The 13,951-nt window shown below is 39.7% G+C and overlaps 1 protein-coding gene and 1 long non-coding RNA gene across 2 annotated transcripts in view; one reads left to right on the top strand and one right to left on the bottom strand.

Annotated features, from left to right (window-relative positions):
* Positions 1-2,534: 2,534 nt before the first annotated feature.
* Positions 2,535-3,996, bottom strand: LOC112475821. The gene is made up of 3 exons (XR_003044896.1): positions 3,878-3,996; positions 3,273-3,330; positions 2,535-2,810 (listed from the first exon to the last, which is right to left on the bottom strand). It is a non-coding gene; the product is annotated as an uncharacterized LOC112475821 (long non-coding RNA).
* SUB1 (SUB1 homolog, transcriptional regulator) overlaps positions 3,975-13,951 on the top strand; it is a 16,517-nt gene continuing 6,540 nt past the window's right edge. The window contains exons 1-3 of the mRNA XM_006907108.3: positions 3,975-4,090; positions 6,455-6,527; positions 8,854-8,976. Of these exons, the coding sequence (XP_006907170.1) occupies positions 6,456-6,527; positions 8,854-8,976 (195 nt within the window). The 5' untranslated portion in view covers positions 3,975-4,090; position 6,455. The remainder of the gene's footprint in view (positions 4,091-6,454; positions 6,528-8,853; positions 8,977-13,951) is intronic.

Here is a 13,951-nt window from a genome sequence, read left to right as displayed (position 1 = left end):
GGAAAGAGTCTCGGGAGAAATGCTTTCACATTAGTGTTTAGATTTTGACTTAGTCTCCTGTATTCTATTTGCCCTTTAACCCCTTTACACATACCATCCCCCCTTCGATTTTTCCAGAGAAGATATAATTTCCTTCTCTTATGAGGGTGATGTGGATGGGAACCGTGGATCTAATTGCTCCATAAAGGGGGACTCAATCATTCCCTTTTTTTTCCACCCCATCCCCTGGACACCCCAGCCTTCCATGGCATCTCAGACCTATAATTCTGAGCTTCTACAGAGTTCTGCTTTGACTTTACCAAATCCCTTACCATTCCTCCATCTGCTGTCCCTCTTCATATTTTGAGATTCTGCACCACGTATGTTCTCTGTTATGGCGGCCATGAGAATGTGTTCTCAGAGCTCCCACTTGCAGGGAGCGAGATTAACCTAGGGCTGATGGTCATCGCTGAGCACTGTTTTTACCATGTGTTGCTCTCTTGGGGTTTGTGACCTCATTCTCCTGGGTAAGGCCTCTTCTCTTCCTGCACATTGGGGCCCAGGAGTTTATTTTTGGTGGGAGCCTTGAGCTCACACAGTTTCACAATTGTGCCATAACCGGTAACAAAGACAGAAGTTTGACTCTCTCCCTTCTTCATTCAATGCAGGCGAATGGGTCTCAAAGCACCTAGTGGGTTCAAGTTTAGAACAGATCTCTTTTTCTTATTACTCTTAGTGCTTCCTCTGTTGGACCCAGACATGCACAGAGAGCTTAGCTGGGGCCAAATGACAGTCACTTTGATATTCTAGGAATTGATCACGTCTTACTTTGGCAGTTGGAGCAATCTCCTCTACAGTGTTCCCAGTTTCCATCTCTTCCTTCTTCTTTCTTTCACCTGATCTTCATATTACCCCAGACCTTCCTAAAACATTTTACTGTCTCAAAAAGCTTCCTTACCCCACTTTCTTGTTTTTCACAACTCCTTGGAACTTATTTAGGGCCCTTTACCATCTGGCTTCACCCCAATTTTCCAGATAAATCTCCCACTCTTGCTCTGTGCCAACTCTCTACACCCATAAGGTAGACTACTCATAGCCTCTCAATGTGCCTTATTTATTTTGTGGTCATACCTAGCTCAGATTCTTTTTTTCCCACTCCAAGTGTTCTCAAGCTGTCTTCCTCTTTGAAGCATTCCCCATTCCAATTTCACAAAGGCCCAGCTCTCTGTGGAATTTTATACTATTTGTGGCTGTAGCTTTCTACTGGTAATTCTAGAGACTTGCACAATTTCATGTATAGTGATCTCAAAAAACAAATCCCTGGCTAACACAGATCTATCTCTCTGGGCACAGACACTGTTGCAGAGAAGCTGTGGGATTCCTTGGTGCTGATTGGTAGTAGTAATGGGTGAGGAGGAAGAGGCAGTAGTATTGTCTTGGATCTTGGAAAGAGGCCAGAACTGGGCTCCTGCAGCTCTGCAGAGCCAGCACTTCTTAGAGCTTGAGCAGCCTTGGCACTTAGCCCAGAGCTGATGTGTGGGCCCCATCTGTGTGCTGCCCCTGTTCTCTGATGGGGTTCTACGTGGGATGGCTTTCTGTTCTCCAGACTCATCTGGACCTCAAGGCTTTTGTGCTTGCTTCTTACTCTGGAACCCCAGCACCAAAATTTTAGGTTGGCTGTCCCCTTTCATTTAGGCCTCTGTCTAAATATTCTCATTTCATCCCTTTCATATCTAAATTAGCCTCAATTTAGCTGATTGAATTTCTATGGCATCATCCAGTTTTTCTTTTATTTTTATAACTTATCTGAAATTATCATCTCTATGTATTCTTTACTTACTTATATTCTGTTCCATGAGTTTAGTGACTGTCTTGTTCATTCTTGAATTCCCAGCATTTAGAGCAATGCAAGGTTATAGTAGGTACTCAATACATGTTTACTGAATAAGTAAATAAACTAGGAAAGAACCTTTGGGCAGCTTCCTGCACTTGAGTAAGGAGTCGTAGCTCTTTCTATCTTGGAGGAGAGGGAGGGGAGGTTGTGAGTCAAATGGCTCCAACCAGTGCTCTGAACTTTGTCCAGAATAGCACCCAAATTTTGAGGGAGAACCATCTATGGCTCCCAGAGCCCAGGAAGGCTCTAGTTACCCCAGTGTATAAGCTCAGTCCAACCAGACACCCCCCACAAGGCCCCAGGGCACCGTTGGCTCCAAAGGAACGTTGGTCAGTTGGCCATGGTGTTGGTTGGGTAGAGTCCTTAACTGCCTTGGGTGTGCCAACTTCAGGCTAGGAAGCTACCGTGCTTGAACAGTGATTGTTGAGTGCGTTTTATCTTTTTACAATTTAATTTTAATATTTTTATATTTTTTACTTTTCAACTTTCTCACTGAAATGTATCGTGTGTACTGTAAAATGCCCAAATATTAAGTGTGTGAGTACCAAGAAAGTACAAGTCATATTAAAGAAAGATAATGTGATTATTATTGAACAGGAAGAGTTCATCCACCTGGTGCTTTTAGAGCCAAACACTAAACATGGAGAATTGCAGTGGAGAAATATTGGCTATTTTATTGATGAATGGCGCCATCCAGTAGAACGGGAAGCTAATGCTCAAAAGCCTGAATTCCTCAGTGATACATAGGTTACAGATTACATAGGGCAAAATCACAAGACACTGGGTTAGGAGTTTCGAGTTGTGCTGGGAGCTTAGTAGGCGGTAAGGTAAGAGTAATACCACTTCTTCAGGCCTTCAGGACAGTTCTGAGGTCTTTTCTGGGATCTCTCTGTCTGGCGTCATGGGAAATTAGCCATAGGGTCGGTCCACCTTAGTGCTCCAGAAGTGAAACAAAACTTAGGTCAATACGGTATCTTTAGCCTGCCAGAGGTCCCCACCCTGTGACCATAAATCAGATCTAGGCTGCTGTCTTCTGCTGCCTCATGGGCTGCTGCTTATTGGGGGAAGGCTAGGTCTCTGAGGGGTATATAAAGAGAAAGGGATATGATTTCTGGATCTAGGATTTAAAAGTAAATTTAATCAAAGTCTTAAGGACACTCAGTTTCGGTAGATTCCTTCACACTCATTCCCAAGCAATATCCCTCAAGGGTAACCTGATTCCCATAGATTAGATTATTTTTGCGTTTTTGGAAGGTCATATAAAAGGAATTGTACAGTAAGTATTTCATTTTTAAAACACGGTCATTTAGCCTGACACTGCATAGAAGAGTGGTCTAGAGCTTGTGCGTTGTTTCTATGCGTGGGAGTCAGGCGATGCAGGGTTGACATGATGACTCACCTCTCCCCCTATAATCTCCAGCAATTTATTTAACCTTGTTGATTTTTGGTTTCCTCATCTATAAAATGAAGAGAATAGCCATTCTTACTTTGGAAAGTGGTGGTTAGGATGAGGACCTGATATATGTAAAGTGCTTCTGCAGTGCCTGGCACATAGTGGGCGCTGGCTAAATGTGTGTTGGATGAATATAACTATATATATTCTTGGGTATAGTAGGCATTCATCAAACATACATCGAAAAAATCTATAGGCTATATTCCTGCTTGTAGTATATGTTTCTCTTGCCTTCTGTGAACTACTTTAACCTCCAGGATTTCAGTTTAGGGGTAAAGGTATGTGCGGTCCAGGACTTCTGCAAAAATTTCTTGCTCTTTCCAGAATTAAACAGACTTTAGCTTCCTTCCTTTGGATTTTACCAGCCAGAGGCAAACACTGGAGGTCGAAGGGGAAGGGATCATATCTAGGAAAATGGGTCAGAAGTGTCGATCTTTTTCGGTACAGACACTTCACTTTAATACAAGAAACATTTATGGAACGAGAGAAAAGCTCGGTGCTTCTCATTCACGTTTTATTCGCTCCCTCATTCACTCATAGGTTAGACCCACCTTTGCGGCATCTCACTTTCAAGGCATTTGTTCAGGTGAGGGGCGGTTCCTTTAAGGCCCTGGAAAGGGTCTCGGTGTTGGTTTCGGTGACGAGGCCACGCCCCGTCACGTGTTCCAGCGGGCGGGGTCGCTGTCTCTTGGCTTCCGTCACGTCCGGTTCTCTGTCAGTTGCAAGCGAGCGAGCACTGGGCTTTTTGACTCCAGGAGCGGAGCGTGAGTACGCGGGACCCCGCCCCCACACCTCGAACCCCCTGCCCGGCCGATCCCCTACCCCCGCAGCGGGACCACGAGCGGCCCTCCGCTCGTCTGTCGGCGGCCGCCGCGGGAAATGGCGGCGCTGCCTGACCTCCCCCTTCGCGGCCTCCCTGGACCCCCTCCTCCGTCTCCCATCCCCTCCTCCGGTCCAGACCCTGCGCCCCTTGCGCTGCAGGCCCCTCCGCGCCAGAAGTCGGCCCCCTGTAACGGCTCCACGGCGGCGGGGGTGCCGGCCTTGGGCGGCGGGGCGCGGCTGGGCTCGAGGAGCTGCGGGGTGGGGGCCGGAGTGCCCCAGGGACAATGCAGGGCGCCCGGGGCCCGGGTGGGGGCGCGTGTGGGGCCTGCTTCTCCCCAAGGCCTCTCTGGGGCTCCCACCTTTGCCTTCGCGGTGGGGAGGCGCTCTGGGGGAGGGAGAGAGCGGACCCCATGGGGGAGGAGGGCAGGGCGGGGCAGCGGCGGGGGTTGGGGGTGGAGGACGGCTGGTGTGCTGGGGGTAGCGAATGCTTCGAGAGAAGAAAATGGCGCTTGGTGCAAGTCCCTCCTCTTCCCGCACGGTCTCCTCCGCTTTTCGCCACCTCCCACGCCCCCTCTGACCAACCTGTTTTCCCCCTCAGCTCTACCCGTTTCCAGTCCCCGGGTTCTAGCAGGCTCCCTGGCTCCGCGCGACTTCTTCCCGGGTCTTGGTGCTTAGCAAAGCCCTCGTGTCGTACCGAATTCATGTGCCCTTTAGTCCTAATTTATTTTCACCTCGTCTTTTCTAACCCTCCCCCACACCGTCATCAGAGACCAAATATTCGTTTCTTAAGTTGTGTTTTCTATACATTAGCGCTTTTAGCATCATTTGCTTGAATTACGAGCGTGCCTTTTTTTTTTTTTTGAAACAGCAAAGCCTCAAGTAAAAATAAATACATATTTTGTCAAAAGTTCAAAGAGGCTGGCTTTAGTTATCATTACCTTGTTTCCTTGTTGACTGGATTTCTTATTTGGATTAAAAAGGAGATGGTTCTTTGAAACGATCTTAGGCCCCCAGGCAGCTTTTATTAGCAGACGGTATAGTTATGCTTGACCGTTTCAAAGTGAAAAATAGGTTCTGTCCAATTTAATTACCTTTAAAAAATGATTCTTGTCATTATTAGCAGGTAGCGTACAAAACAACTAAATTGATGTGGAGATTTGGTTGTAAAATGGAGCAGTAGCAGGAATAATGTATAAAACATGGTAATATTGAACGTTGCTGCTCCCTTCCGAATTTACTTTTCTCTATCAAGAAATTACCAGTTAAAATCAATATGGCTGGTTGGGCATGGTATGAGCTTTTAAAATTTAGGCTAGGATTGGAATGGCCCACTTCTTTTACCTTGACCTCCTATTGTGGAACACGTTCACCACCTGGTATTGTATGTGTCTTCAAAAGAGGTACAGCTTGCCTTGGAATTCCTTGAAATATGGGACTTAGACTTTTAAAAAAATCTGCACAAGGCCCTCTGCCTTGCTGCACTCAGGCACTCAGTAAACACTCACTAGAAAGGAAGACACTGGACTGTGTACCTGGGGATGGGCGAGACCCGGGAAACTAGGGTCTTAGTAGGGATTTGAGGGAAGGTTTTGCTTCTCCCATTAGCAGATTCTTCACATTTTAGTTGTATTTCAGAGTAGAAAATAAGTGTGAAATATAGTGAATTGTGAATTATGTATAACGTTGTGAACTCTGAATTAGTGCTTGTTAATTGATGGTATGGTCAAAAAGCCCAAGAAAGTTAACATATACAAAATATGAAAAAACAGGATTATAATAGCAAATTAATTAGATGGCAGCATCTGTATAGTGCAACTGTTGCCCACGTTGTGTGAACGTTGTGGTTATTTCCTTGCAGTGAATAATTTTATATTAAGTCTCATCAGTGAGAAGTGTAAAGCAGTACTGAGAGGAATTATTCATATTTCTCCCTGGTTTTAACAGTGATTGCTGTCAGCTGCTTCTTGCAGTGTACCCTACCCATAAATATCTAAAGTATAGAAAGTATAAAAATGAAGTATAAAAAAAACCATTGGCTTTGAGAAAAAGGTGTAGGAGTGTGAGATGTGTATGACATTTAGTTCTTTCTCCTTGCTGGGTTCAGAACACTTCACTCTCCATGTTATTTTCAACTGGGAAGAGCATAGATTAGATTATAACTTTTAGCATGTGCTCAGTAAAATAACTCCAGTACCACAAAATGGTAAAACGGACATGGAACTTCTTAAATTTTTGATTGGGGGAGAATTAAGTTAAAGGTAATAGAGCGGTTTATAAATTATTTACATAATGTATTTTTCTTTCAGAATGCCTAAATCAAAGGAACTTGTTTCTTCAAGCTCTTCTGGAAGTGATTCTGACAGTGAAGTTGACAAAAAGGTGACTTCCTGCACCAAGTCATTTCTGTGATATTTAATTCAGCAATATTGCCCATATCCATTTCTGAAAGCGGGGAGCAGGGCATATCAGAATCTTTAAATGAGCCTGGATGGGTGTTTCAGAAAATGAATGGCCCCTGGACCAGTTGACTAAAATGCCTAGGTTGCTTGTAGTTGCACACTCCTAGGCCCTAAATCGGACTTGTGCAAGTCTTCAGACTATAATGTCTGTTGAAGACCCCTTAAACTGCAGAACCACTGCCTTAGACAGTAGGGGAGTAGCATTAGAATTAGGCCAAAGCCACTATATTTGCCATTATTTAGAAATCTGCCTAATCTGTAAATATTGTGCGTAATAGTCGATCCAAATTACCTGAACTCCTTGAATGCAAATGTCAACTTTGACAGCTTTCTTAGCCATTGGTATTTATCTAGCCCACAAGTATTACTTAAAATGTAGGTTTGGTACATTTTAAGTTAAATATTTACTCTGGTCCCCTCCTTTTAGTTAAATCAGCACCCAGAAAAGGTATCAGGAAATTACCCATTTTTGATAACTGTGCTGTAGGTGTGGTGCATTGCACTTAACCAAGCACCTCACATTTTGGTCAGAGCCTCTTTCCACACAGAACTGTCCTTTATCTCCTAGAAGCTTACATAACTGTGTCTCTGAGCTTGGTTAGCAGTGTTAGTTAAAAGGGTTTATGGGAGACTCTTGGAGGAGAGGTTTTTGGAAATACAGAATATAATTTCACCTGGAAGGTTGAAAGGAACATACATATACTTGAGAAGGAAATCTCTCTTAATTTTTCTGTTTGAACTCAGTGTAGCATTTGAATATGTTCATTTAACAAATTTTTATTGAGCTTTTATGTGCTAGGCATGTGCCAGTCCACAGGGAATATCTAGACCCTGATGTAAAGAATAATTGCTTTTGCTTATTGAGCTGAGTTAATTTTTGCTATTTGTTCCAAATAGTGCTACTAATCCTGTAAGGACTTATATTAAAAACATCCATTTTTTGTTTATGTACATATGTATGTTATATTTTATTTAGCTCCATTTAATTTAGTATACTAGTTTATACTTTCCACTAAGGAATGTGACTGCCCTCTACTGTTTGGGTTGGGAACTTTACTGGTTTTCATGGGCTGTTTCTCATTTTGAGAATGAAACTACATTAAAAAGCTTTTACAATAATGCTGCTTTTAAAACATTGTTTTGATTTTGAATGTTAGTCCATAACACAATCCTGTCTATATTCAGTGATTTTTTTTTTTTTTGTGATGAGGAAGTTCTTGAGTCATTGACTTCTAGTACCCAGTACAAAATACCTTTCATATTAGCTTTGCCTACACATAAGTTAAGCCAGTTTGTCTCTTTTGGAACAGGCAGAGCATAAATACATAATCATATCCTAGAAACGGGATAAATTGGTGATTTTCTTCCTAATTAGTATATCCCTTTGTAGCTTTAGTAGACCTGTGGTTTCCAAAAGTTTATTCAAAAGCAGCAGCTCTCCCCCATACCCCCTTTTTTGTTCCTCCCAAAGAAACCTTACGTGGGATCTGTCCTGGTCTATAAAATAACCTCTGGTTAATACCACTCTACTGCCTGAAGTATTTTTTTGGGCTCCTGAGAACAGTTTGAAAAGACTGTTACATACCAGTGCTAGGTTTGTTTCAAAGTTCTGCTGTCAAGTGAAACTTGCCCATGTAAATGTTTATGATTGTTTCTTAATGAATAAATATAATCTTTTGATCCTTTAAGTCTTAAAAAGTAATGGAATCTTTTGAACCTGTCAATGTAAGAAATGTTCCAACCGTTAGAGAATTTTTTATAAGTTTATGTGAACCAAAGTGATGACCTTGCCTGGAAGCAACATCTCCAGTCTTCTGGAGAGTGACAGTTTTACAGTTTCTTCAGTACATTTGGATTTAAGAAGGGAACGTAAGGAAGGTTACATGAAGGTGGCAGAAACAAGGCAGGGGTTGTATTACAGGATAGTTAACTAGATGTGTTCTCTTGAGGGTGATTAAGCTTCCCAGGGGTCTGAAAAAGGAGACATTTCAAAGGTGTGTTAAACTAGAAGCACAGAAACAAGGCAGGCTTAAGGCAAAGATAAACCTTTTACTACAAAATTACATCCCTGGGGCATGACTACCCTCCCTGACCTGCCCAGTTAGGAATTTGTGATCAGATCACTCTGTGAGGTTACTTGAGGTCATTGAAGTGTGAACTTGTACATACCCTCTTTTTCACCCTCAAATCTGTGATGTTTTATTTTTAAGTGCAAATTTTAACCATAGTCAAGTTTTTCTTTCAAGTTAAAGAGAAAAAAGCAAGTACCTCCAGAAAAACCTGTAAAGAAGCAAAAGACTGGTGAAACTTCAAGAGCTCTGTCATCTTCTAAGCAGAGCAGCAGCAGCAGAGATGATAACATGTTTCAGGTAAAGTTTGTTATTTTCATAAATCCAGAGGATTTATTATCTGATTTGATCTGAAGAATGATAAAAATATCTTAATCTGGTAACACGTAATCTTTTATGTGTGTATGACTTAAAGATATTCATGAAATATAAGCACAGGATAGGAGAAATGAAAGTAATTTACAGGATGCTAGATTATTGTTAAAGGCTAGAAGTTTGTAATTTTGCTATATTTAAGACAATGTGAATTTAAAAGCTATAGAAATCCAAAAGAAGAGATTGAGAACTGCACGTTTAGTAAGTAGGTTGGAGGAGGTAGGTCTAGTATTGGGCTGTGAGTATGGATAGGATATTATTGGAGAGGAAGCAGCACTAGGACCTGCCTAGTTTTGGCTTGATGAGAACAGAAAAGGTGAGTGGGTTTACTAAAGTAGGCCCTTTTTATATATAGTGGAAATAAGGTTGAACAGTGAAGCAGAGCAAGGGAAATTCATTAGAGGGATTTGATGAAACCATTCGGAGAGGAAAAGTAGGGCTTCTTTTCTTTGTTGCTTTACCTTGTTTTAGGGAGTCTTGTTAGGCATTATCATACAACAAGGGTTTGTGGGGAGAGGTGGTGGGGATAAATGGATGCAAGTAAGATCCCTTTGTTGATTGTAGACTTTAATGTGTATTTGAGGTGATAAGGGCTTAGATGGTTTTTCCTCAAAAGAAATAGTGTTTATAAATGACTAATGAGGAAAAAATGGACTGAGGAATGAAATAATGAAGACTGGTTTTGAATTTGAGGTACGATAGAAATGTAGGTTTTATTGATAGAAATGAGAAAAAGTAGTTTTAATGGGAAAGGTGGTTAAGTTTGGCTTTTTGAACCTGATTATAAATGTGATAAGAAGAGTGTCTCCAGTAACACATGAAGGGCTTGGCCGGGAAACGTTCACGTGGGATCATCAGCATATTAAGTATACATTAGAGGGAGAAGAGGCGACTGAGGACATGTCTTGGTGATTGATGTTCAGGAAAGAAGAGAAAAGGGGATATAGACCAGAGAAGGTGAAAGAAAGTAGATGAGTACAGTAATTACTTAGTGTCTTAAGGGGCAGATGGTCGAGGCAGAGCACTTTCGTCCAAATTTTTCCTCAAAGGTAGACATAAGGTTCAGTAATACCACCTTAGTTGATGTGATAATTTAAGGATAAACCTGATACTTCTAAGTTACGTCATTACAGAGTCAAGTGTTCTTAACCCACAGAGGTTGGGTGAGTGGGGTCTTCATGGATGTACTTTAGGGTGTCCATGAAGTTACTTATGTGAATTTGTTTTTTTGTATTTGAAGGGATTAATTATAACCTTTATCAGATTCCCAATTTAAAAATTATCGCTCCATATGATGTACATACTGGTTTTATTACCTGCCAATCTCCAAATTATATGCATGTAAAATTATATGCATTCTGTCATCCTATTCTATTATTTCCTTCTATGACTTAAGATTGCAGTCATCTTTATTCTTTCTACTTATCTGCGCTATCATCATTTTTTTGGTTTTTTTTTTTTGAGGGGAGGAGGTTAAGAATTTCTCAGCTTTATTCATTTCTCTTCAAGGGAGAGGAGGTCACTGACTTTTGGGCAAGTTCCTTCCTTTTTTAAATAACATTTTGAGATGTAATTTATATAATAAAATGCACGCAAACTATAATTTGATTAACTGTGATAAATAGACATGCTGTTGTAGTGAGGCCATTTCCGTCACCCCAGAAAGTTCCTTCCTAACATCCCTTCAGAGTCACTTCCCTACCCCAAGTAGCTGCCGATCTATTTCTATCACTATAGATTTATTTTGCCTGTTCTAGAACCTCATATAAATGGAGTCATACAGTCTGTATTATTTTGTGTCTGGCTTCTTTGGCTCAGCATGATATTTTTGAGTATCTAGTGTATTCTGTTTTATTGCTGAGAGGTATTCAATACCATTGTGTGATTACACTGCAGTTTGTTTATCCATTCACTTTGGATGGACATTTGGGTTTTTAGTTTTGGCTATTAGGAATAAAGCTACTATGAATATTCTTGTACAGAGCTTTTTGTGGATATTTCCCTTTTGGGTAAATAGCAGATGCACTTGCTGGGTCATAAGCTAAGTGTATGTTTAAGTTTATAAGAAACTTTCAGAATGTTTTCCGTAGTAGCTGTACCGTTTTATGTGCCCATTAGCAATGTTTGTAATTCCAGTTGCTCCACATTCTCAGTAGGTATTGTTAGTTTTTTAAATTTTATTCACTTAAGGTAATGGACGTGTCGTTGTGGCTTATTATAGTTTTACTTGCATTTCCTTAATGTCACTTTTTTTGATAATTTTATCCGAGTCTTTTGCCCATTAAAAAAAAAGTCGTTTGATTAAATAAGAGTTCTTTGTATATTTTAGATACAAGTCCTTTGTCAAATATACATAGAGTGAATATTTTTCTGGGTCTGTGGTTTCTTTTTTATTTTCTCGAATATCTTAAAAAAGCTTTAGTTTTGATTAATTCAATTTTTATCATTTTCCCCTTTTTTTGGTTACTACTTTTTGTTTCCTATGAAAACATATTTTTCTTATCCCATGGCCACAAAAATTTTGCCAGTGTTTTTTTTTTTTCCTAAAATTTTTATAGTTTTAAGTTTTATGTTTAGGTTTATGCTCCATGTAGAATTAGTTTCTCTGTGTATGGTGTGAGATAGGGGTTGACACTCATTTTCCCCTGCGTATAGATATCCAGTTCTTCCAATACCATTTGTTGAGAAAACTATGCTCTTTCCATTGAATCACCTTGGATCTTTGTAAAGAAAATCAGCAAATATATAAAAAAGTGTCTATTTCTGAACTTTATTCTGTTCCATTAATCTCTGTGTCTGTTTTGACTCTGGTATCACACTGTCATAATTATTTGCTTTTACAGCGAGTTTCGATATCAGTCCTTTAACATTATTCTTTACCATTAGAATTATTTTTGCTATTCTCTGTATTTTGTATTTCCCTATATATTTAAGTAGCAGCCTGTCAGTTTTTACCAAATAGCCTACTGGGATTTTGATGGGAATGGGTAAAGCTGTAGATTGATTTGGGGAGAATAGGCAACTTTATAATATTGAGGTTTCTTGTTCAGTATCTCCGTTTATTTAGATCTTTTTGAATTTCTCTGTTTTGCGGTTTTCATTATAGAGGTCTTGCATATCTTTTGTTAAATTTATTCTTATGTATTTTGTGGTTTTTTGATTGTATCATACATGTATTGTTTCGTAACTTCATTTTCCAGCTTATTGGTGGCATAATATAACATGTAAATATACGTAATATTATATATATATTTATGTGTTTACAGTGTTATCCGTGTGTTTTTAGAGACTTCTTAGAACTCTCTCTGTGATGATGTCATCCTTTTTCTTGTTTTATTGCTAGTATTTCCAATACGGTATTGAAAAAAAGTGAGAGCAGACATCCTTCCTTGTTCCTGATCTTAGGGGCAATCCTTTCTCCTTCCTCTGATGCCACTATTGCTTAAACTCTGGAGTGAAGGTGCATACTGCTGTGGTTTTGCTGCTCTGGTATGGGAGCATGAAAGTCATTAGATAAACATGGCGCATTTTTCTGTAGGTCCTATCTTTATTGGAGATTTGCCTTAAAACTTTTTATGTTAAAAGGAGCGCTGATATATCGAGGGATAGTAAACAAAATGTATAGTAAATTTTAGGTTATAGTTGACTAAAATTTTGGTGGAGCCTGTTAATCTGTTCTTAGATTTTACCCTTCTAACCCCCACAGCTCTCTGGTGCTGGTGTTGTCTGAAACGTTAACAAAATTTTTGTGTCAGATTATTGATCTATACCAATTTCCTACTTTGAATAGTTTATGTAGTACACATCAAACATAACTTATGTGAAAAGGGTTTAGGGACTTCATATTGTAAATTTGCAAAGTTTTGAGTATGTGGATGGTCAGACATGTTTGGGAGGAAGAAAATGCCTTACTATTTTAATCTGTAGCAAACAAAAATATAACGCCTCATTGAAATCGTGGATGAGGGAGCTTCCACAAAGTTTCTAGGGAGCAAGGATAGAAATTAAAGTAGCTAGCCAACTTTGCGTGTTTATCATATTGTACTGTGCGCTTTACATAAAATAATTGAGTGCTTGTTATTTCTAATTTAAGACTGGAAAAATTCCATTAATATACTTATAATGTACTTTAAAAAAAAAAGGTTTGCTTGTGTTCTTGATTTTTAAAAAATCTTTCTAGTGAGATTTTATAGTTTTAACCCTGTTTTCAGGTTTCAGATTTCTCAGGAATATGAGCCTTGTTGAAGATAGTCTAGTAGGAGTAGTGTTTTTCTGCTGTTTTTGTTTTTTTGTTTTTTGATCCTTGGTTCAAGAACCAGGCTTCAGAATTCTCCTCCTGGTTTTTCAAGTCCTCTTCAGTATAGTTCAGTCTATTCAGCCTGTCCTTGAATCTCTTCAGTATTGTATCCTTTGCTTTCCCCCTGTATGTATGTCTTTGTCACTTTTTTCTCCCTTTTACTTATTTAATGGCCTGTCATTTTTCAGGGTCAGATTCCACTACTTGTCCAAGCCAACACAGTACTGTTATTTGATTTACCTAATCAATATTATTTTAGTAGATTTTTAATACATTTTAATTTTATCTACTCAGCTAGCTCTTGGGCTTACTGTAAAAACAGAAACGAAAATGTTTAGTGCAGTGCTATAAGGTACTTAAATCACTATTTATTGACAGTTTCAGTGTGACAATTATTTTGGTCTTGGTCAATTCGTCTATTAAAACAGTTTACTGGGAACTCAGCGTGATAGACAACTAGGGGATACAAAGAAGACTGATTAAACTATGAAATCACTAATGGCTTTAGGCAATGGGAATTTAATTAGTAGAAACAATTCTCTCCTTTCACAGTTTAGCAATAAAGGGAAGAAGGAAGTATGGGGAAAGTTATAAAATGCAGAT

Source organism: Pteropus alecto, unplaced genomic scaffold (assembly GCF_000325575.1).
Source record: "Pteropus alecto unplaced genomic scaffold, ASM32557v1 scaffold152, whole genome shotgun sequence".
Classification (NCBI taxonomy): Eukaryota; Metazoa; Chordata; class Mammalia; order Chiroptera; family Pteropodidae; genus Pteropus; species Pteropus alecto.
This window is presented reverse-complemented; position numbering and strand designations above follow the sequence as displayed.